At 38.6% G+C, this 22,821-nt stretch overlaps 2 protein-coding genes across 3 annotated transcripts; both read right to left on the bottom strand.

Moving 5' to 3' along the window:
* Positions 1-1,664: 1,664 nt before the first annotated feature.
* On the bottom strand, positions 1,665-13,123 carry arhgap11a (Rho GTPase activating protein 11A). Of its 2 annotated transcripts, XM_066673425.1 has the most exons (12): positions 12,689-13,123; positions 10,969-11,039; positions 10,582-10,678; positions 10,229-10,485; positions 9,558-9,721; positions 9,332-9,469; positions 9,101-9,175; positions 8,082-8,246; positions 7,492-7,618; positions 6,646-6,754; positions 5,353-5,497; positions 1,665-4,424 (listed from the first exon to the last, which is right to left on the bottom strand). In XM_066673425.1, exons 1-12 carry the CDS (start codon positions 12,812-12,814, stop codon positions 3,001-3,003), a joined length of 2,898 nt encoding a protein of 965 aa, XP_066529522.1. In that variant the 5' UTR covers positions 12,815-13,123; the 3' UTR covers positions 1,665-3,000. The 2 variants fall into 2 exon arrangements, with proteins under 2 accessions (XP_066529522.1, XP_066529523.1); XM_066673426.1 differs by lacking the exon at positions 9,101-9,175 and having other exon boundaries at positions 1,666-4,424.
* A 4,149-nt stretch (positions 13,124-17,272) lies between these two features.
* On the bottom strand, positions 17,273-20,569 carry actc1b (actin alpha cardiac muscle 1b). The gene is made up of 8 exons (XM_066673424.1): positions 20,427-20,569; positions 19,973-20,101; positions 19,444-19,554; positions 19,253-19,337; positions 18,515-18,676; positions 17,975-18,166; positions 17,675-17,856; positions 17,273-17,436 (listed from the first exon to the last, which is right to left on the bottom strand). Exons 1-8 carry the CDS (start codon positions 20,553-20,555, stop codon positions 17,293-17,295), a joined length of 1,134 nt encoding a protein of 377 aa, XP_066529521.1. The 5' UTR covers positions 20,556-20,569; the 3' UTR covers positions 17,273-17,292.
* Between the last annotated feature and the right edge of the window lie 2,252 nt (positions 20,570-22,821).

Here is a 22,821-nt window from a genome sequence, read left to right as displayed (position 1 = left end):
ACAACGCAGAATTATCAATCATTGGTAACGTATTGCTTTTAATTATGTTATAATAAATTAAAAAGGTTACTACTTATTTTAATTAAATATAGCACCTGTCACACATTAGTGCCATGCTTTATAACACAAGGCAAAACAACTGTTATTTCTGTTGATTTACCAGTGGTTATTAAAGAGAGAGATACTCTGCAACACAGATTATTGAGGCCTGGTCACAGCACTGGAGAGTTGTGACGGGAAAATGTGTAAATAGTTCACTGAAATTAACTGTTCACTGCATTGTTCCTCATTCTCTCTTCATCAGAAGTCAGTTCAAACTCAAGTTAAATAGGAAGGGAATGAACCCATCCACAACACCGACAGGGGCACTGTCTTCTAATGTCAGGCTTCTACCTCCATGAGAAACAATCCATCAGATGTGACCCGGCCCTGAAATAAAATGGAGCAGCTACTCATGAGCCTAATATCACCATGCCCAATGATGAGAGGGGTATAAAGCGGCATTCTCTGGAGTGATGGAGCTCCACCCGACTCCTCCGAGATGTGTTTGTCACGAAGAACTAATCATCCATACCTATTTATACAGCATAGTGCAACGAAACCTCTCAGAAATGTTCCAGTATCTATTCCTGTATATGGCCAAAGGTTTGTGGAAAGAAAGAAACTGCCACCACTGTCCTGTGGAGGCTTTGTAATAGATGTTGGAACACTTTTGAGAGAGTTAACAACATTAAGGTCAGGTTCAAATTTTGTATGTTTAGCGCTGGATCACAAATATTCCAGAGGAGGTAGGTGGCACTCTGTTATTCCAGATACTACAAAGCTCTAGACCCCTGGCGTAGGGAGTAGTGGTCTTTGGTTCCTGTTTAGCTTCATTTCATTTCAGTGTTCTGTGGAGATTATACAAGCTGTTTCTGCACTGGAGCCTGGGTGCATCTTATAGTAGTTCAATTCATGAATTATTAGTGCTGTCTGTAACTCATTTAACATATGTAAGTGTAGTACTGTGGACAGGTATATTTTAAATCTCCCGTTAAAAGGTAAAATATACATTTGTTCTCTTTAAGACAAAGTAGCACTAACTGGAGTAGCTTAATATTTCTTCAGTGTTCTTTGATTATTCACCAACACACAAACATTTAATTATAGTGCTTCCTTATTACTATTATTATTATAACTGAGGTGATCTTTTAGAAAAAAGTTACCAACAAAATGATCCGTATATTGAACATGTATAAAATTCCCTTTAATACAATTTTAAGTATTAAGATTGAACCCACTGAACATTTAAATTAAAGGGGCTACAGAAGGATTCCTGTTAGCCCAATATCTTAAATCCAGAGTTGAAGACTGACCACTACTGTTGTCCCTCATCTCTTTTCCTACTAGAGACTTACCTGTTTTGTAGATATAATTAACTTTCAGAAATATCAGGACTAGGGCTGACTGGTTTGTTTAAGCCCAGGTCCCTAAATGACATCAATAACTTTGGGTTAGAGCTAGACAATAATTCAATATATTTCACAATATAAAATGTTTCAATAACACTGATTTTTAAACACATTTTGAATTTACATTTACAACATTGCCACTGACTGACAGTCTTTACAGGGCACTAGCATCACTTCAGCACGCAATTTAAAACTGTTTAAAAATATTAATAATATTGGCAAAGCCAATAGGGTTGTGTTTGATGGTGTCTAGTTTATTCTTGAAAGTTTTTCAACGGATTTTATACTGAATCTGAATTATATCGTATCGACCAAAATTAAGAAATATATTGTGATATAAATTTAGGCCGTATTGTCCAGCCCTACTTTGGGTTCTTACACACACACAGGCAAATATTACTCTAGAGCAGGAGTTCCACAATGTTCTGCGATTTTAAAACACTTTCTGATTCTTATCCCAGATTTATACATATGCTTTCAGTAACATTTTGCAGGACAGCTAACAGCCAAAGGATTATCTTTTTCAGTGATGTACAAGCCTAGTTCCCGTCTGTACATAGAGATACCATATGACCTTTAATTTAAGGACCCTGCTCTAGAGAAATCACTGCAGAAATGAGCTCAGAGTTTAACGTACTGCTCCACCTTGTGGTCGAATGAGGAAAATAATCTCAAAGCAGTTTTGAATTGGCAACTTCATACTCTTTAACATTTCAGACATGTATACATACATGGTTTAAGACCAGACATTAGCATTTATAATACTGTTTAATTCTTACAAAAGCCTTTTGAGGTACATCAGTATTTTTAAACCCACTTCTTCATTTAACAGCAATGCTTAAGATTTTAACCATTAAGAACACAGAAAATAAATAAAAGGTAAAGAAAACCTTCCATCCAGACCTCCGACATACTTCACCACTCAGACAATACCATACACAAACCCCATCAGTCACACTTTACACTTTCCCTGACTTACACTAGCTAACTCCACTTAGAGAAATCGTAACATTTTTACTCTGAGGAGAATGCGATCAAGTTTTTCGTGTCTTCACATTCCTAGAGTCATACAACTTTAAGTTACAGGACTTCAGCTAATGTACTGAGTACATGACGCATGGCTCCTGCCATATCTAGCAAAATATCAATATATTCCTTTAAAATTGAGAATTTAAAATTAGCTCCAATATCTCCTTACCCGAAGAGAGAGAGAGAGAGAGAGAGAGAGAGAGAAAGAAAAAGCAGGCATTTAAAAATAAGATCTCAACTAAAATAATATAATCCAAATTCAGATTTAACCAGCAATTTATATTAAACAACCACAAACATGTTTTTTGGCCTATTGTAAAATAACAGAACGTTCATATTTTACTTCACAAACAAAACATTGAACACCATCTATTCACTAAAAGAACAGCTCAAACTTGTAAAATGTCAGTAAATAAATTAAGACCCCTGAATAGATGAGATGCATAAGAAAAAGCAAAATCGATAAGCTGAAGTTTCATCCTGATGAAGCAGACTTTTTTTTTTTTTTTGTACCACAGTCTTAAAGGTCTATGGGTTTCATTGCTGACAGCAGCTTGCCTTGCAAAATGGGGTTCTTAGGTGAGCCCCTGTAGTGTCTCATGTCTCTTTTAGATACTTGAAGCATAATAGATTTTGTACCTTCAGAAGGGACACTTTTGTTTGAGGAGGCATCACCCTTTGCTTTGGGTACCACTATATTGGTAACATCCCCCAGGGCGTAGTGCCTAATAGCTGACTTTGATTTTAAGAAAACATCCTCATCAGGAGTCTGGTCAGGGATCTCTGTGGCTTGGCTCTGCTTTAGGGCTTCAGTGGAGAGGTCAGTTTCTAAACACGGTGCCTTCATGACAGTTGTTTCACGAGTGGCAGCACACCACCCAGACCTCGCTGCTTTCCTCTGGCCCAAAAGGCTGTTGATTCTCGTGACAGACTGCTTCACAGGCGTCCGCTGGAACTTCAGAGGTGACCGCACCACTTTGTTTTTGGGAGAACTGAGCGTCAATGTGTTGAAGCGTTGTATGTGGTCAGCCACTCTTGATCGTGGTGGTTGCATTAGCTCTATAGATTCTTCCTGCTGTTGGTTTTCACACGTAGGAACACTGTGCTGATTTAAAGACGTATCTATCAGAGACAGTTCAGGTTGGGAGGTGTTGAGTTTCACAGTCTGCTCTCTTGCTGCACATGGTGTAGACTGAACAGTGAAGGATCTGTTGAGTCTGAAAGCCATCGGACTTTGAATGTCAAGAGCATCGATCAGCCGGCTGCAGTTTGGAGAACCCGATGAGCTGTCAACAATATCACAGCTGCTTTCAGGTTTTACACTCAGCAAGCTCTCAAGGGTGTTCTTAACCAAGAAAGGGCTTTCTGCAGTTACAGTATCAAATACTGCACTGTCTATGTGTAAAGGAGACAATGGAAGTAACTCGATTTGTCCAAAAGTTACGTTCTGATCATCCACAGATTTTTGTGGTTCTTGGAGAGCAGTATCTTTCTTCAGTTCATCTGAAAGTACAGCTGTGTCTTTGGAAAGTACAGAGAGTACAGAAGGCACAGGCATATAATTTGCTTTTTCTTCAGTTTCCTTTTTGGGCTCCTCTCTCAGATCTTTGTCAGTAGTATGAACAACAGGTTCATCAGTAGTTCCTTGGATTCTTAGAAGAGTAGGACCTGTCTGAGATCTTTCCTCACTAGCCAGGCTCTCAGAGCTAGTAGCACAGCAAAGGCTCTTTGGAATGCTGCTGACTATAGGGGGCTTGCTGACAACAATGATTGGTTCTGAACAGTAGGTGGTCTTTAGGCAAGCACTCATGGGAGAGTCTGAGAAAGAGCTTCCAGTGTAGGCCTGAGTTGCATCAGGAGTCTCCCTTCTCCAGGGGGTCCCAGGTTCTTTAATGCCACATGGGGTCAGCAGGTTGTCTTCAGACTTACTGATGTACTTGGCACCTGTGAAGCAGATTTGGAAATAGCATCGTATTGCTTTCACTCAACACAGCCCATTACAGAACTATATATATAGCAAGTTCTGCAGTAAAATAAACCAAAAGTCTCCAAAAGCATGGCTCAATGGCAATGGTGAAATAAGCTAAACCTCATATCTCGCTTTATTTTCACAGATTTGTTCAAACAAAATAGTAACCAAACTATTCAGTCCCTTATTCCTGTTGTGAGGTTATTATCTCAGCCAGTCAGTGTTACTTTAATTTGGGATTTGAAATGTTATGAAACATTATGAAAGTTGTGGCATCCCAGACCACCTTTATTTTTCAATGATCAGATAACAATGCACCACCAAGATAGTGCCATTCAAACCTGTAGTTAGTGTTTTCAAGTTAATACTAACCCTTGAGTACTCTTTGAAGAGTCTCTGAAAGGACTTTGAAAGACTATTCTGACACCCTCTCACATTTAAAGACAATGAGTTTAGTCACAGAGTGAATTTGCAAAGCACATGTTAAACATTGAGTATCTGGTTTACATGAACCAACACTAAAACATATATTAAACTTTATTTTAATTACGAAAAACAGAGCCAACTAACCAGAACTGAAACTAATTATATTCCAACATTGAAACTGTCTACAACAGTAAAATCTTTTGGTTTATAGTTATAAGATATACTAATGCCAGCTATGAACAGGGGACCAAAATCTGTGTCACAAGCTTCAGACATTACTTCAGACAATTTTTTTTTATTATATTTACCCAAGGGATGGGGGAAATGAGTCTTTTAGAACTGGTAAATGAAATCACACTAATTTTAGTAAAAATCTGTGAGAGATTCAGGATGCCTTCTAACCAGTCTATTGGTGGATTAACTAAAATATTAAAACTGAAAATATAAACTTAACAAGATGTAAATCAAAACACTGACCTTCTGAAGTACTGTTTGTCAAAACAGATGAACTAAATGCAGGTTCTTTGGTGAAGTGAAAACTGTTGACGCTGTCTTGTGTTGCTAGACGCCAACCAATGGTCTCTGACCCCTTTGGCACCGGTAGAGAATGTGAAACGACACTCTGTTGGAATAAAGGCACCTTCTTTTTACTTCTGATTGTATGCCACACCCATGTGTCGTTAAATGCTATGACACATTTTTATGTCTGCAATTACAAGAGTGATTTCCTCAAAGAAATGCGAGCAATGACTGATTTGGCCAATGTATATTTATTTTGGAGTAAACAAACATTCCAGTAAAATGCATTAAAGTATGAGAGTATGAATGCAGGGGAAAGCCAACACATACTACCCTCCACATATGGGAATAATGGTTAAAAAAATCATTTTAAAAAGGTTACATGCATATATTAAGTGTTTTTCTCTCTTAAATAGTTTATTATTAAAACATTTTCTGCAATTACAGGTTACAGACTACATAAAGCTAATATAAAATGACCTTCTCTTGTAATATTACAAGATGTGCAAGGTTAGGCAAAGGCACTCCCATACAAAAGAAACTGATGCAACAATTAGTGTTTTAACATTAATAGAGAAAAAAAAAAAAAAATACCCAAACATTTTCATAAAGGCCCAGTGGTCATAGCAGGAATTAAGACACCCAGTTACAACCATCTCTTTCACTCACTGACAGAAAAATATATATGTTGTAGGCACAGACAGACATATAAAAGTGCAAATCTTGAGTAACTTTCATGCAAGTTTAGTTTTTACTCAATATATTTATACGTTTCTCTGGTTAGTTATTTCTAGAAAATTCTAGTACTTGTTTATACAAAATTTTATATAATAAAAAGGTACTCAGACAAACAAGTAGATAATTAATATGAATGTGAAATATACCATGGGCATTAGTACCAGAGATTTTTCAAAGTTTAAGTAATAATTTGTGCAACCAATTTAAGCACTCAGTGATTCTGTATGTAGATCAAGGGGCTTGAAAAAGCACATTTACAAAGTTGAAAAAAACTTGCAAAGTTAAGTCGTGTCATATTGTTGCCAAAAAACAAAACCCATTTGGTCAACAAGATACCCAGAATCAATAGCTTGAAATAACACGTTGAAAAAACACTGATGTTATCAGTCACTACAGGAGCCCCATCATTCTGAACACATACAAATTTATACTGTACTGACAAACAAGACGACAAACTGTTGATTAAAGTTTTGTACAGTTTCTTGTGAAGGCAAACTAAGTAGATGGACTTACACAGTCTCGGTTTGTTTTTCCAATGCTAAAGCGCAGACGCAGGGATTTTCTTGTTGCTTCTTTTTTTGTCACTCTTGGAGAAAAGCAGCCAGCCTTCCCTGATTCAATTCTGAAAAATATGAAAGTAAAGGGGTGGTGGGGACCCAACAGAAACGTTAGTCAGTTGAAATCTTGTGTCGTGCATTCATTTTTTTTTTTCTTGCCACTATTGCCCCTGGCTTGCTCACCTGGGTGTTTCATGTTTCATATTAAAACTTTTGTCATTACTGGAATTCTTTAAAGCTGCTTTGGGACATCAGTTGTAATAAGGTGCTATACAAAATATTTTATCCCAACGAATAGAACTCAAGACTAAAACTGACTTACAAATGAGTTTCTGTGGTAATTCAAACAATGAATAAAAACTTAGACAAGTTAATATTCATTCACATACAAATGAAGCTTCCGAATATAAACAAACCAGAGAGAACAGCGTTTCCCAACGATTGTAGACACCCCTTTAATAAAGAAGCACTACAAACAAGCGTAATTCATATTTATAGCACTGTACAGAAATCAATGGGCGTTACATACTGCCAATTCTTCAGTGCTGAGCCCAAGGCAGCAAAGACAGAGACTGTTCTCCCCATGTCAGTGGAGCATCATAATGATTCTGAAGCTGTTTGTAATATTATCTTAAAATTACGTATTTGTTCCTGTAAGATGTCATCACAAATTAACATTTGATCCGTAAGAATTTACTCCATTCAGTCCTAAAAGAACTAAGTTTTTGCAAGGTTTGAATGGAACGAAGATGAGAATTTCATACCCTTCTATATTTTCAGTCACAGACTTAATGCAAAATACCTGTTGACATGTCGATGACTCAGTCTTTTACTCTTTCTCTTGGCGGTGCTTGCAGACAGCCGGCTACTTCTCCCCACAGAAGATAAGGCACTCTGAGAGGAGTCCAGTGTTCCGGAAGCACTGTGCACTGAGGGAACCAAGCACATGGATGATTTAAGATATTGCCGATATTAAAATGTGAAAGTCTAAAATAGAGACAAATGTCCAAGTGTAAAATATTTATATCAATGGTTTCACGCACTTAAACCTACTTCGAGTAGTAGTAGTAGTGTGAATTTAGAGCTACAGATACCATCTTGACAGACCAAGTCCCAATTATTAAATTATACATTCATAGCTATTAAAAACAATGTACTGGTCTTGAGAAAAAATGTCAAATTTTTGACTTGTACTTGAACATGTTTATTTGCACTTGAGCTGGGCCTGTCACCTGTTTCAGCTATCAACATACAATGAATCTAAAATTAATGTCATATAAAACAAATTACCATTGCTAGTTTGGTCTCATGCATACACTATTGCAACAAGATATATATATATATATATATATATAAAACAAAAAAATTAAATACATTAAATTTCTCTCTCACCTGATCCAGGTGTAGAACCTCCACCAAACAAGGCACTAGGCAACAGCTCCAGGCCAAGATTCTTTTTGATGGACCTGCGCTTCTTGTTAGAGAATCCATAACTGTGTCCTGACTCCATGGGAAGCTTACGCTTGGGTGTAATAACAGGGGTAGCCACAGAAAGTACTAAAAAGAAATTGAAACAAGAGTCAAAGTTAGAGCGATTTAAAATTGAATGCAATGTTGTAGCTCAGACCTAAGAATGCTTGCATAAGCGCACACTGAGTAGATCAGCATTTCTCACCAATCTCACCATGGGCACAGTGCAGTATTTGTATATAAAAAGATATATTTAAGACACTGTTTACAGACAAGTTAGTGTGGGTTGGCCTCATTTGCTCTCTTACACACAAACCACAGCCATAGAAAAGATGAACATGAACGTTTTCATGCATTTAACACTGGGCTGAGATGGTTGACAATACAGATTTACCAACAGAATTGATTTTAGTCATAGTTTGCTTTCACATAAATTGTATACATTTCTTTCCCCAAAAGTGGTCTTCCCAAAGTGTACATGTCAAAAACCAGTGTGCCAAGTGGAAAGCTGAAAAACACTGAGCTCAGCTGAAGAAAATCAAATTAAAACATGGATATATGCAACACATTCAGAGAAAGAACGTAAAGAGGTATCCAGATACATTCAGTCTAATTAAAAGAATTGGGCTCAAATTGAGAACAATAATCCAAAGAACGATTGTGTGCCATTTGTGCAATCACCAATCTGTCCACAATCAAGAACAAACCAAGAGCCAAAAAACAAGCCATTGGTTTAATGAAACAAGGCAAGCATATCTAGGACTGAAGAAAAGCTGATGCAGGAAAAGCTTCAATATATGTGCTACACCTGAATACTTCTGACAACCATTTGGCAGAACATACAGCAAGCAGATATTACCACAAAGGTGGTTTGATAAGGTATAATAACCTTCATGCATTCAATAACTGCAGCCATGCCTAAATGGAACATCTATACCCACCTGTTCCATCAGGCTGCGGTGTATGTGAAGGGGTTCTACTAGTTTTTAATTTATTGAGAGCTCCGTTTACCATATCTGGAATGCAAAACAAAGCCACTCAAGTATGAAAGCCTATGTTTAAGTAAATCATGTAAAATGTTCCATTGCATGTCAGGTTAAGTCTACGTAAGGGCCCAAGTAAAGTGGACACAAACTTTAACAAATATTACTTTATGTTTACAAAGCTTTTACCGCCTATACTGCGCCTGTTTCTCTTTATCACAGAGGGTGTGGTTCCATCTTCAAGAGCATCTGATGGGGAAAGCAATCCACCAGACTCACAACCCAGCATGGCAGGCACTTTGGCAAGGAGGAAATCTGGTACCACACCTGTAGACACAAAACCACTAGTATTAGTATATATTACAACCAAAAAGGTCTGTCTCCTTATGTTGATTTGTAATCATGTACTAGATACCTAGGTCTTCAGCATTTTCAATTAGGCACTGAACAACAGCAGCCTGAAGTTTTATTCTTTTCTCAGTGTTGGCATTCATTTTCTCTGTCCCATCTCCACAGTGCAGGAGGTTGGGAGCAAACACTAAAGAAAGGTTGCTGCTATCCATTTTGTTGTCAGCACATCTGGAAAAAGGACAGAGTCATAAATAAGAAAGTTAAACTCTAGGATGTTTCCCCAGCATATTTAAAACGACAGGTCAGAAGCACAATAATGCCACTGCATGGAACCTACACGACTCTACTCGACCTGGCACAACTCTTGCTTTTCTACTGGCCAAATCTGGTACCTGGTCCCTGGAACAGGGTAGGTTTTCAGTCCTCCTTCACTTGGGGTTCCAACCGTGCCGAGTAGGTACTAAATGGTGATGTGTAAACCCTGCATAGTGCTTATTGGCCAGAGCCAAGTCAATCAGCAGGAAATGCAGGAGCTCATTCAAATCTAGCACAAACCGCAACTTGTTAGTCATCGGCTCCATTTTGCGGGGGAGCCCTGCCAGTGGAAAAGCAAGGAGCTTTAAACGTGCAGAGCTAGACCCATGCGGTGGAAATAATTAGAAGTTAAACGATCAAAACCTCATCAAATCTTTAGAAATCACACCAGCTTAACCTTGTGTTTAAAAAGAGACTCACCGGTGAGAGACCCTCCTCAGAAAGCTGAAGAAGTAGCGCAAAGTGTTTACGTTCTCATGGGGCAGTACACAGGAGAGTAGGATGGTGGCTGAGGTTCTCTCCTCCACTGTGGGCAGTTCCTGGGCTTTCAGAAAAGACGTCTGCAGGTCTGTTGGCAGAATTGGCTCAGGCATCTCCCGAAAAAACTGTTTCAAAAGCCCAGCTATATCCAGTGGGAGGGCAGTGGACAGACACTCCTCAGCCTGATCCAGCTTTGCCTACAGGGTTAACACAATAAAGTCCTTGTTTAATAGGAGTTCCAGCCAGGGCCCCTCCATGAAAAGTTAGACAAGGCAATTAAAGTCTTCACTCACCCTAAGCGCCTTCACTCGAACAATGGAACCTGATTTCCTAAACAGGCCTTCTGTGTCCAAATGCAGCATAAGGCATGTACAAGCATCTACAAGGAAGCTATGCAAGGTGATAAAAGTTAGCGCCTTTGGTGAAATATTGGTTTATTTAGCATTTTATAAAACTACCACTGCTACAAAGCAAAGTTTATCATTTCAATATTAAATATTTCATATTTTGTAACCATTTGTTTTGCAGTTGTTAAAAGAAATATAGAAGCACATGGGTAATAAAACACAACTGATTACAATGAGGTGGTAATGCAATTGTTCTCACTTTAAAAACTTTATCAAGTTTATCAAGTATATCAAGTTTACATGTTTTGGAAATAGGAAAATAACTTTTCTTACCAGGGTATATCACCATAGTCCAGCACATGGCAATGTGGAAGACTTTCTAAAGCAACTCCAAAAACTTTCACCTAAAAATACATAAACATGTTAATATATTTAATATATCAGAAACTTATTTTTTATTCATTCTGGAAGCCTACATTTTAAAACAAGCACCTGAAAATTGTCCAGTATTCATGACAAGCCTACACAAGAAAAGAATGCCAAGCCAAGTTGGCTCATTATAAGCAAATATACCATAGCTTTGGGGCATATTCTTGTTTGAAATACAACAAGATCAGACACTCAGGTCAGAAAAGCAAAATCAGGTTCCTGAGACGGTGAAGTTAAACGTTCAAATTGAAAAAACTGAACAAGCTAAGCATTGTTTGTTTGAACAGCAACACCATTTAAACTCCCAACCCATCCTCAATTCAATCACTTCATTAGACCGCCAGTGAAAAGTAAAAATGCGGCTTTTCCTGCTTGCTTTATAAACATAATGGGCTTGAGGAATACACCAAACATGTAATTTAAAAGAACAAGAATTAAAATCCTTAACATTAACAGTAGATGTTAACATGGTTCTGGAGGACAACACCTTGAGACTAAGTTTGCCATATTAAATTGACTCATTGGCTACTTTATGTAGTTGCTAGATGTAATGCCTGGAATCATAGTATTAACAAACCACTGTGGTGGTCAATAAGATTCACAAATGGACAGTCATGTGCTCTAAACTTATGACTGAGCAGCTGTCTTAATAATGTGCATCTTCATTCAAAGAGGAAATTGTGTAACTTCTTCATTTACTGTGACTTTAGTGACAATGACCTGATGACTTGCTGAATAACCAAAGGTCACTTTACACGCAAAGCATCTTTTATTTCAGTAAATTGTTTTTAATAAACAGCCTAGTAGTTTGTCATATAAACATGAAAAACACAGTTATTCCACAGAAATGAATTAATAAATCTTCTCTGGTTATTAGCAGATACAAAATGTTATTATTAAATTTACGATTAGGGTTACAGTAGATTCAGAGGCCACCCAAAACACTCAGGACAGGGCACAAGCCCATTGCAGAGCATCACACTCACACTGTGGACAATTTGACACAGTCAACTGACCTACCAACGTGTTTTTGGTCTGTGGGATTAAACTGGAGCACCTGGAGGAAACACACAGACATGGGGAGAAAGCACCAAACTGGTTGTTTCTCCAAAACAAAAAATGCAAATGTCTGACTTGTGTTTGGCATTAGAATTTTCTTGAGAAGTATCCTTGCAAAAATAAAATCATGGTGCTATGAATGATGGGTCTTTCAACTTATTCTCATTAGTCATTCATGAACAAAATGGAGAATCAAAACCACATCCAGATACTTGCCTTCCTGAATATTGCAAAGTAAAACGAATACAAGAGGAAATAACAACCAAAGTACAAAAAATGCAAAAAAAGAAAAAGAAAAAAAAAGCCAACTACCAAGAGTAAGGATCAAACTCCAGGGCCCCGGGGTGTGTGGCAGCAAAACTAACTTTTGGGCCACTATACGTTTTATAAAATATAACTATGTTTTATGAATTTTGCAGGTGAATTAAAAAAAAAAAACAAGAAAATGCATGTATTGGTATATACCGTTATCGTATCGTATTTGGCAGACAGGATCCTGTGCCATTTCTATGATTATGCCTCTTTGCCTATTTGGTAAAAACTGAGGGAGTTCAGCTTCTCTTACCGAGTTGCCTGCTGTCAACTTGCTGCTCGTTTTGCTTTTGTTCCAGTTCTTCGTCTTTATTCCGTACGTAGCTCTAAGGTGCTGCACCACGGCCAGGCGGACGACGTTTCTCTCCACGTTTTTCATTCTGCTTCAAAGACCTTTTCACCTCCTCGCTATTTAAACTATGATCAACTGCTTGCAAATCAGAGGCACTGGCGAGTCTGCTCAGTACACAGGCATCCTGCTCGACATTAACGGTTACGTAAACAGACAAGCTTCACTATGCTTATGTTTCCGTCGAGTAAAGATAACGTTATAAAACGAGGCTAGTTATTCTACCTATCCAGCATTTTGACTCACTCGACATTCTTGTGGTTAAAACGTCTTAGAAACCGAACTTAAAACGCGTCCTCAATATCAAATATTTACTTCTCCGGTGTTATCTGCGACGACCCTCCTGCTGGGGGTGAGACGCTGTTCAAACGGCTGCGCTACCTCGTCCTGCTCTCTGATTGGCTGCTCCCTGTTCAAATTTCTCAGCAGCTGCGTCACAACTCTCTTCCGGGTCCTGTGATTGGCCACAGCGATCACATGACTAAAGTGTGTTGAACTGTCTAAAACTGGGGAGGATTTCTGTATTACAGTATGTTAGTTAGTAGGAAACACTTTAAAGACACCCTTTAGTGAAAAGTCAGCTGTTTAACCATGTTAATATATATGCGTGATGTTGGATGAAAATGTCCCATGTGAAGTAAGCAGTCTAAGACACTGCTGATCATTTTCCTCTTTGTATATACTTTTTCTTCTTTGTAGTATTTTTCTAAGATAGTCTCAAACAGGCAGATTTAGACGGGTAGGATTTCGGACATCATAAACCTAAAGAACCAACCCTGTCAGTTCGTGGGGTAGGTTTTTGAAGCTGCAGGCAAGTGGTGGACAGGAAGAGGACACTGAGGCCTAGTCCACACATATTTGTATATCTGTAACTATTATTGAAAATATAATCATCCAAATTAATATGACACTAGTTGTATTATCATGCCAGTCCAGTAAGGGGGACTTAGTACCTGTGAAAGAGAGACATCAAAACACCATGAGGCATAAGAGAAGCACTAGATTTATCTTAAATCTCTCTATATAGTGCTCTACACAAGTCAAGAATTACTGAATTTATATTGAAATAGTGCATTATATATTTCCAATATACAATTTATTTTTATTCATATGTGGTTATCTGAAATCTAGTGTTATTTGTCTGTATACATTGTTGTTTAATGATTATGTAATTCACTATATATAGGAAATTAAGAGTTATTTCAATTTCAGAGTGACAGGCATGATGTGTGACATCAACGTTTTTGACAATCTTTGATTTGGACAAAAACGAGCCAAACTTTGACAATGGAGTTTTCAAAAATGTCTACCTTGGGAGTTATTTTTGCAAAACATCTGTTTTCAGTGACCTAAAATGCCATTTGCGGTTGAATGGGGAGACAAAATGCAGAAAAATCCTCAGCTTTTAAAAATATCTAGATACACGTGTATGTGGTCACAGCTCCAGGGTCCTGGGATTATGGATTAAGTGTCAGGCCTCTGTCTGGGAGCTTTTCTGATAACTGTGATAACTTGTTTGACAAAAAATAAACTGGATGTCTGATGTTTACTGACTGTCAAGCTGAGCTTCAGAGTGATGTCACCAATGTTTACTCTGATAACTAAGAAGTAGTGCTGGGTGATATGAGCGCAAATCTATATCACAATTAATTGTACATTTTACCACAATAACGAATAATAAACAATTTTTTTTTTGTATTTTTTACCCTAATAGTTCAGTGACGAGGCTTGTGCTGTAAATATGCTCCAGTGTTAAAGCAGGGATATTTTTTCTGATGTTGCTGGGAGCTTGTTCCTCTCTTGTTTTCAGAGCACTGTTTATATTTGGTGTGTGATTGTGCTTTGGTCGCTGAAAGAGATTTTTGTCAGCGTTTACATTTGACTTCTTTTTGTTCAGTGCCGTCTTAATTATAGTAAAAACACAGCACGTCCAAACCATAGACACTGTGTTTTTCTTTGCTATGAGCTACTCGAGTATCTCGGTCGACTTGGTTTAGATTGCTTCCATGTGGCAGATAGGGGCAGATTCACATGACTACTGCTTGGTAGCATGGTTTTAAAGGAACAATAAATGAACACACAGTGGGGACATACCAGAATAAAAATAGCTAATATAGACAAGATTATGTCGATTAGAAGTTCTAAATGTTGATTTTGATTAATTTTTATTAATTGTCCAGCCCTACTAAGAAGCTAAACTGTTTAGCTCAGCATGGAACTGGCTTATCCAGTTCAGGTGGGTCAGGAGCCTACCTGGAATCACTGGGCACAAGACAGGATCTCAAACCTGGAGGGGGCGCCAGTCCTGCTGTGACAGAGGTCATCACTTTCCAAATGAGATCTAGAGAAACTGGTTTGGAAATTGCTTTACAACTTTCTACAAAATAGGTCCTATATTTACACAACACATACACTTCTCATACTCTTGAAACTCTTCTACCTTTTCTTTATTGAGGAGGAACACTCCTCTAAACAGACTTAAATAGCCAGTATGTTTAACTGCTAAACCGCTTCTTCAGAATCATTACAGAGAGCATTGTGATGTTTATAATCATTGTTTTTCTACTGTGAGAAAAGCTCTACTTCATTCACTACAGCACTTCAGCAGGCTTGTGTTAGGATTTTCAAGTCTATCACTGGATTAGTTAGCATTTTAACATGTTTGCACTGCCTGTGTTTTGACTCTCGCTGTGTCCAAAACTGTGCTGAGGGTCCACCATTTTGTAGTAGTGTCCAAAAACATAGTGGACAATTTTCAGTGCACTCAAACAATCCCTGTCTTGCACCTATTGCACCTGCAACCTAATCTCCAGGTAAATTCCAGTCCCAACACTACCCTGACCACGATGAAACAGTTAGAAAAATTTAATAAATTAATTTGTAATTTTTTTTAACAATTCAGAAGTTGCAGACACTTCCTAAAAATTAAAGCTCAGCTATATATATATATATATATATATATATATATATATATATATATATACACTAGGATTTGGTGGGAAAATATTTTTTAGTAAGAGTTGGTTGGGTGGGAGCATAATAGTAGACCAGTGACAAGGTGTAAGGTGACAGCGACGACAATGTGAGGAAACATTGAATTTTACAAAAAGTGTTAGATTGAAATTGTATATAGCACCTTTAAGGTATGTTATCAACTACAAACCAGTGATTGCAAAATATCTAATTGTGATTGTTTTGACTACAAAAAAAATCAGTTATTCATTCATTCATTCATTGTCTGTAACCGCTTATCCAATTCAGGGTCGCGGTGGGTCCAGAGCCTACCTGGAATCACACATATGGACACTTTTGAGCCATCAATCCACCTACCAACGTGTGTTTTTTTTGGAACGTGGGAGGAAACCGGAGCCCCTGGAGGAAACCCACAGGGAAAACACACCAAACTCCTCACAGACAGTCACCCGGAGCAGGACTTGAACACACAACCTCCAGATCCCTGCTGCGCCACAGTGCTGCCCAAAATTCCATTATTGTCTGTAAATACATCTTCAGGGTTTTTTTTTCCTTAGAACATCAGCCATTATTTTTTTCAAACATCAGAAACCGGTATATAATGTACTACACTGCCAGTATAATATCTCTCTGTATGTTATTAGGTTAAACATGTTTGAAACCATTTACAGTTGTAAAAGTAATACATTTTTGCCAATTTTTCTGTCTATATTGAAACATTACACATTAAAAGTGCCTGCATGTCTTTTATAATAAATAGAATTATGTAAGTTTCATAATTCTTCAAACATTAAATTGCAATGCAAAGATCTGATTGAACAACATCTCATCTCATCATCTTTTCCGCTTGTCCATCTCAGGGTCGCGGTGTGGTTGAACAACACAAGTAATTAAAGACAATGATATTCATTCAGTAAAAAAACTAACTAATTAAAAAACTTCTAGTGAATGAAGACCAGATTAGATTACTTTTATTGGTTTAGATTTCCTCACTCCACAATTAGAAAAGACTAGTATTTTGAAACTACACACATATTGATGGTCTATGTTAAGAACATTTTTCATAATCCTTTCTGTTAACATGTGTAAACATGTAAAGAATGAGGATAAGGTTTAGCTCAGATTTAGCTAGATGTCCAGAAAACATGTATTTCTTAACTTTACAATACTGCATATTCTTAATAGATTTGCTCAGTGAACCATGCCAGGGACATTTCATTTTCTCCTATGCTTTTTTCTTTCTTGCCATAATTGTAAATGCAGATGTTCTTTTCAAACTGGAATGTGGTCATGGCTTCCTGTTTGATTGTACTTGTCCAGGAAAATGAGATCATGGCTTAACACATCCTTTATGTACATTTATTTAAAGTTTAAATCCACAGTTTGAAGTACTGTTATTAGTTTTTTAACCTTGGGTCGTGCAAAAGAAGCAAAGGATGACAACTGCATTTTTAATGTTCCACTTTTATTACAACAGGACATGTATATACATTAAAAGACAGTACAAATGTATGACTGAGAGGAGGTTTGCTGGCTTAGAAGCACTTCCTGTGGACAATAGAGGGGCCTGCCTCATCGTACTCCTGCTTGGTGATCCACATCTGCTGGAAGGTGGACAGAGAGGCCAGGATGGAGCCGCCGATCCAGACAGAGTACTTACGCTCAGGGGGAGCAATGATCTGAAAGAAGAAAAAGGTTTAATTGGTTTTGAGATATTGTGGATGGAATATGCTCTCTAGCACTGAGCTGGAACGACCAAAATCTCGTTAACAGTAAGGGTATGAGATGCTAATTCTTGTCAGGGATTTGTATGTGACACTATTGGCCTTTTTAGCAACAATAACAGCCACAGTATTTTTTTTATAACAGTAGTGCAATAATGTGACTACATAATACATAATAAGGCCTGATTCTTACCTTGATTTTCATGGTGCTGGGGGCCAGAGCAGTGATCTCCTTCTGCATACGGTCAGCAATACCAGGGTACATGGTGGTACCGCCGGAGAGGACGTTGTTGGCGTACAGGTCCTTACGGATGTCAATGTCACACTTCATGATGCTGTTGTAGGCAGTCTCATGGATACCAGCAGACTCCATACCTGAGGTTGGAGGAGATCTCAGTTAAGAGGCAGTACGGCAAAAATGTACAACTAGACGTAACTGTCTGTTGCATGTTATTTGTGAGATATTTCTGGCTTATTTCAAAGTATAGCTCACCAATGAAGGAAGGCTGGAACAGGGTCTCGGGGCAGCGGAAACGCTCATTACCGATGGTGATGACCTGACCATCAGGCAGCTCGTAGCTCTTCTCCAGGGAGGAGGAGGAGGCGGCGGTGGCCATCTCGTTCTCAAAGTCCAGAGCCACATAGCACAGCTTCTCCTTGATGTCACGCACGATCTCACGCTCAGCTGAGAGGAGCAAGTTTCAGATAGCAAGTCAAACAAGTGCACAAACTAGCGGAAAACATATGTACCCTTGACACAAAGTAGCCTAGTTTTTATCAGTAAGCTGTGGGTAGTCTACATTGTCACACTGTAAATATTCCCCTTAAGAATAAGAAAATATTCTTAAAGGCAATTTTTTTGTAACTTCTATGCACTACATTCTCCTAAGGGTATCACCTCAGAGCTTTTCATGCTAGGACCAATAACACAAAACGGTTGCCATTACTTCCCTGATCAATTAACTTTATCGCCTATGCTCAGGGTCCAGCTTTTTGCAACTTTAGCAGTGCAATGTTTTTTTCTATAACTCACCGGTTGTGACGAAAGAGTAGCCTCTCTCAGTCAGGATCTTCATCAGGTAGTCAGTCAGATCACGACCGGCCAGATCCAGACGCATGATGGCGTGGGGAAGAGCGTAACCCTCATAGATGGGGACGTTGTGGGTCACACCATCACCGGAGTCCAGCACAATACCTGCAGGGGGCAGCCTTTAGTCAGACCCAGGCTTCTGCCATTTACAAAACACTCTGAATATGTGGCACTATGTGTAAATGAGCTACGCTGATGACATCAGTGGGCCACATGTTGAGCTCTCACTCCGGGAGGTTAGGGATCAATACTAATCCTGTACTATGCACCAGTCGTTTATCTTGCTGTCTGACAAATAAACCGCATTGCATGCCTAATTGTGCTATGTATAACTCAACTGAGAGAATTTTTCAAAAGCCATAGAATTAGCAATGATGCTAACACTTATTTCCTTTGGCTGAACTACACCACAAATATAAGGTCATCACTGACACATAATCTCTTATCTCAAAATGGTAACTATATAATATTCTTTACAGTATATAATAGAAGATAATAATATGGACTAGATTCATATTGCTATCATTTACTGAAGGTAACTATTCCACTATGAACTATAATAAAATAATTTGTGATTTGCTATCATGATTTCAACTGACCAGCTTTTATTTCGTAATTCACTTAGCCCTATTTCCTTTAGGTACATTAATTGTGTTAAATTGTGTTTCTGCATATACTGACCAGTGGTACGGCCGGAAGCGTACAGGGACAGGACAGCCTGAATGGCCACATACATGGCGGGGACGTTGAAGGTCTCAAACATAATCTACAACAAGAAGAGATTGGGTGAGTCTTGGTAATAGAACAGAGGTCAGAATGGGACAGAGAATAGCAGATACTGTGAAAAGGGTTTATGAAGGAGGTGTGGGTACCTGGGTCATCTTCTCCCTGTTGGCCTTGGGGTTAAGGGGAGCCTCAGTGAGCAGGGTGGGGTGCTCCTCGGGGGCCACGCGGAGCTCGTTGTAGAAGGTGTGGTGCCAAATCTGAAGGGGAATAATGAGTATATTCATCAGAGGCCTATACTTTCAGCATAGTATCTGCTGTGGCAAAACCCTGCATCTCTATTATTTATTTATTATATTTTTTCATTATTATTACATATATTTTTTATTATCTGACTTGACAGATAACACTATTTCCTCCATAAAGTCTTCTTAAATTTGATGGTAAACAGATGAAAGGGATGGTCGATAATTTCTTGAACCCATTAGCTTCTGTTCAAAGCTAGGGCAGTGTTGTCTCGTCATATAAAATGATTCATTTGGAGATGTCAGGGTTTGTTTGCAGCAGCAGAATTAAACTTGATTTATAGATCACACATAATGAACTGAATGTTATGAAATGCATCTCTCTGTGTTAGAGTTAAACTATTTGAGAGATAGTTGAGATCTGGCTCCCCACCTTCTCCATGTCGTCCCAGTTAGTGATGATGCCATGCTCAATGGGGTACTTCAGAGTCAGGATACCCCTCTTGCTCTGGGCCTCATCACCGACGTAGCTGTCTTTCTGACCCATACCCACCATCACACCCTGGGAGAGAGAAGCAGAGAGAGTGTGAGCTCTGTGGTTAAAGATGCAGCATGTTTACAATACAAAATACAGACAGTACTGCACTACACAGCTTTTAATTGCTTTTAATCTTGACACAGGTTTTTATCTTAATAGTATTTTATTTTCTTTATATTTGTTGCTTAATCTGAGGTAAACTAAGCTCTGTCTTATATCATCTCAGTCTGTGCTGTTTAGGTTATTATTAAAGAAAAGGAAATCAGTTGTTAATATTATAATTAAATCCAAACTTTTTAATAGTTGTGTGCATATTCAGAAGAAAATTCTAGCAAACGTGGACAGGCACCTGGTGGCGGGGCCTTCCAACAATGGAAGGGAAGACAGCACGTGGAGCGTCATCTCCGGCAAATCCAGCCTTGACCAAGCCAGAGCCGTTGTCGCACACAAGGGCGGTGGTCTCCTCGTCGTCACACATGGTTGGTTTCTGGGATGGTCTGGGGTGGGGGGAGACATGACAGGGTTAGGAGAAAAGTGACACATTACACAGCAACTGGGAGCTTGTGTGTAACGGACACCAAAAAAAGAGGCTTAAAATACTGCACGTATCTCATTTCTCTGTTTAAAACTTACTCATCTATCTCACTGCACTTTATTTAAATATCTTACTCCTAGCTTATAAAGGTTGGAGCTTTCCTTGATTCTTTTCTATAATCACACTACAGATATGCTACATATTATAATGAGAAAAGTGATATTATCAAGACCAAGTACCAATAAATAAATTAATTAATTGATAAATAACTGATAAAGAAAGAAAGGCATCTATTAACTTTCTGAATTGCTTATATTTGCCGAAATGGATTTTCGCACCCAAGCGTTCCTGGAAGGTTGCTAAAACAGTATCTCCATCGCTAAGGTGTTTCAAGAGACTCCCAGCCTGTTAATGCAGAGCCAAAAAAGGGGCTACGTTGAAGGCTGGTGCTCTATTTTAAGCCCATTCCCACCTGCTGTTATTAGCCCAAATGGGTCCTTCACTCCCACTACCCCCGTCTAACTGAGCTTTGGGGCCCCAGCTGGCATCAGTTTAGGTTGCAGCTGCTGTCACATTGCAGCACCTCAATTTACAGCATGTCTTCACTGGCCATAATACATAATAGCTTCAATTATGAGAGGCTGAGCTGCATTAAGTTCATTTCTTATCACGGTACAACTGATCTAGATCCAGAGTTATGAATGATGGCTATGCAGTCTTCTGAACCCAAATTATTTTGCTAATGACAAGCCAGCAAAATGGTCAGTGATGCCTGGCACTAGTGCTGTTATAATCTAGTATCATCTCATCTATTCATCTCCTCACAGTGCTCTTACAATACCTAAGATCCTTTATCAAAAATTCTAGACCCTGCCATGCTCCCTACAGCCTTCCATAGGAACCAATAGTAGCATACACTCACCAAGTTGTATCGCAAGACTGATGCTTCCACTGGGACGAAGTGGTGTTGGGAAGAGCTCCCTTAAATAAGACACGGCCTAAGGGGGCTGGGGCGGGGCATGGAGTTCACAGAAGCCCAAATAAGAGCAGTCAAAAAAAAAAGGAGATGAAAAACCCTCCTGCCATGTATCTCCTCTGATGGGACCAAGCAATTGGATCCTTCCAAAATGGAGCAGGACTTCATTGGAAATAGCAGCCCCCCTCCCCACCCCCCCAAGTAATATAAATCTAATTGGATGCCAAGTGCTTTACTTAGCTTAATGTCTGTAAAGTTTCACAGTGCTAAAGTGCACTAAATGCATGGATTTGAGGGAAATTCATAGACGAGTGATACTTTTTTTCGAATAAAGAGGTTTTATTTTATTATTTATAGTCCCAAGTTTGAAATAAGAGCTTCCTGAACATTTGTTGTTCAGTAAAGTGTAACAGTGTGATTCAAATCAGTTCAATTCATACTGGAGCTTTTAAGAGTATTACGCTCCATTTTGCCTTGAACGTAATAAATAATGAAATGTAATATTAAGCAATAGATATATAGATATTAGACATATTAAATATCAAGGATTAAGAATGTCCCCATAAACATTGGCTCAGTGCAATTTATACTGGGGCTTCCAACCAACTTCTTGTTCTTCTTTTCCTCAAAATGAATAGAATTATTATTTTAGTATGTGTTTATTTATTTATTTATTTTGTTATTTATTTAATTAATTAATTTTTATTTTTATTTCTGTTCAAGATTTTGTCTTTAAAAAAAGCATTAAATGAAAACTCTCATTAAGTTATTGTTGTTAATACTGTTTTCAATGATCTGTTATTTTTACAGAACCTCTAATATCTAAACCAAAAACCTGAGGGACCCGTCCTCTTCTAGGCTGCACTATAAAGTGGAATTCAAATACAATTCATAAACTAGCCTGCATTACATGCTGATTTCTCCTTAAATGGACACTTGTGGAGGTGGGCCTGGATGTGAAAAAAGAAGGTTCTCCAGCCTGCATAAAATGACAATCCCCTCGCTCAATGGCAAGTGCTTAAGGAAACAGACATTCAAGCCCTCTGCACACTCCGGCCTTACAGGATACTGTATTTGTCCGTGGGCCAGCGCACTGGCATGTGGGCTGGAGCCTAAACATGGAGAACAGTGTGGCCAGTGTGGGACTGGGGGAGTGCCTGACCCCCGCTTAGCTCCCTCTCCCTTAGACGCCTCCTGACTGGCTGAGCTGTAGTGGCAGCTGGATCTTGATTG

This window comes from Hoplias malabaricus, chromosome 1 (genome assembly GCF_029633855.1).
Source record: "Hoplias malabaricus isolate fHopMal1 chromosome 1, fHopMal1.hap1, whole genome shotgun sequence".
In the NCBI taxonomy this organism is placed as follows: Eukaryota; Metazoa; Chordata; class Actinopteri; order Characiformes; family Erythrinidae; genus Hoplias; species Hoplias malabaricus.
This window is presented reverse-complemented; position numbering and strand designations above follow the sequence as displayed.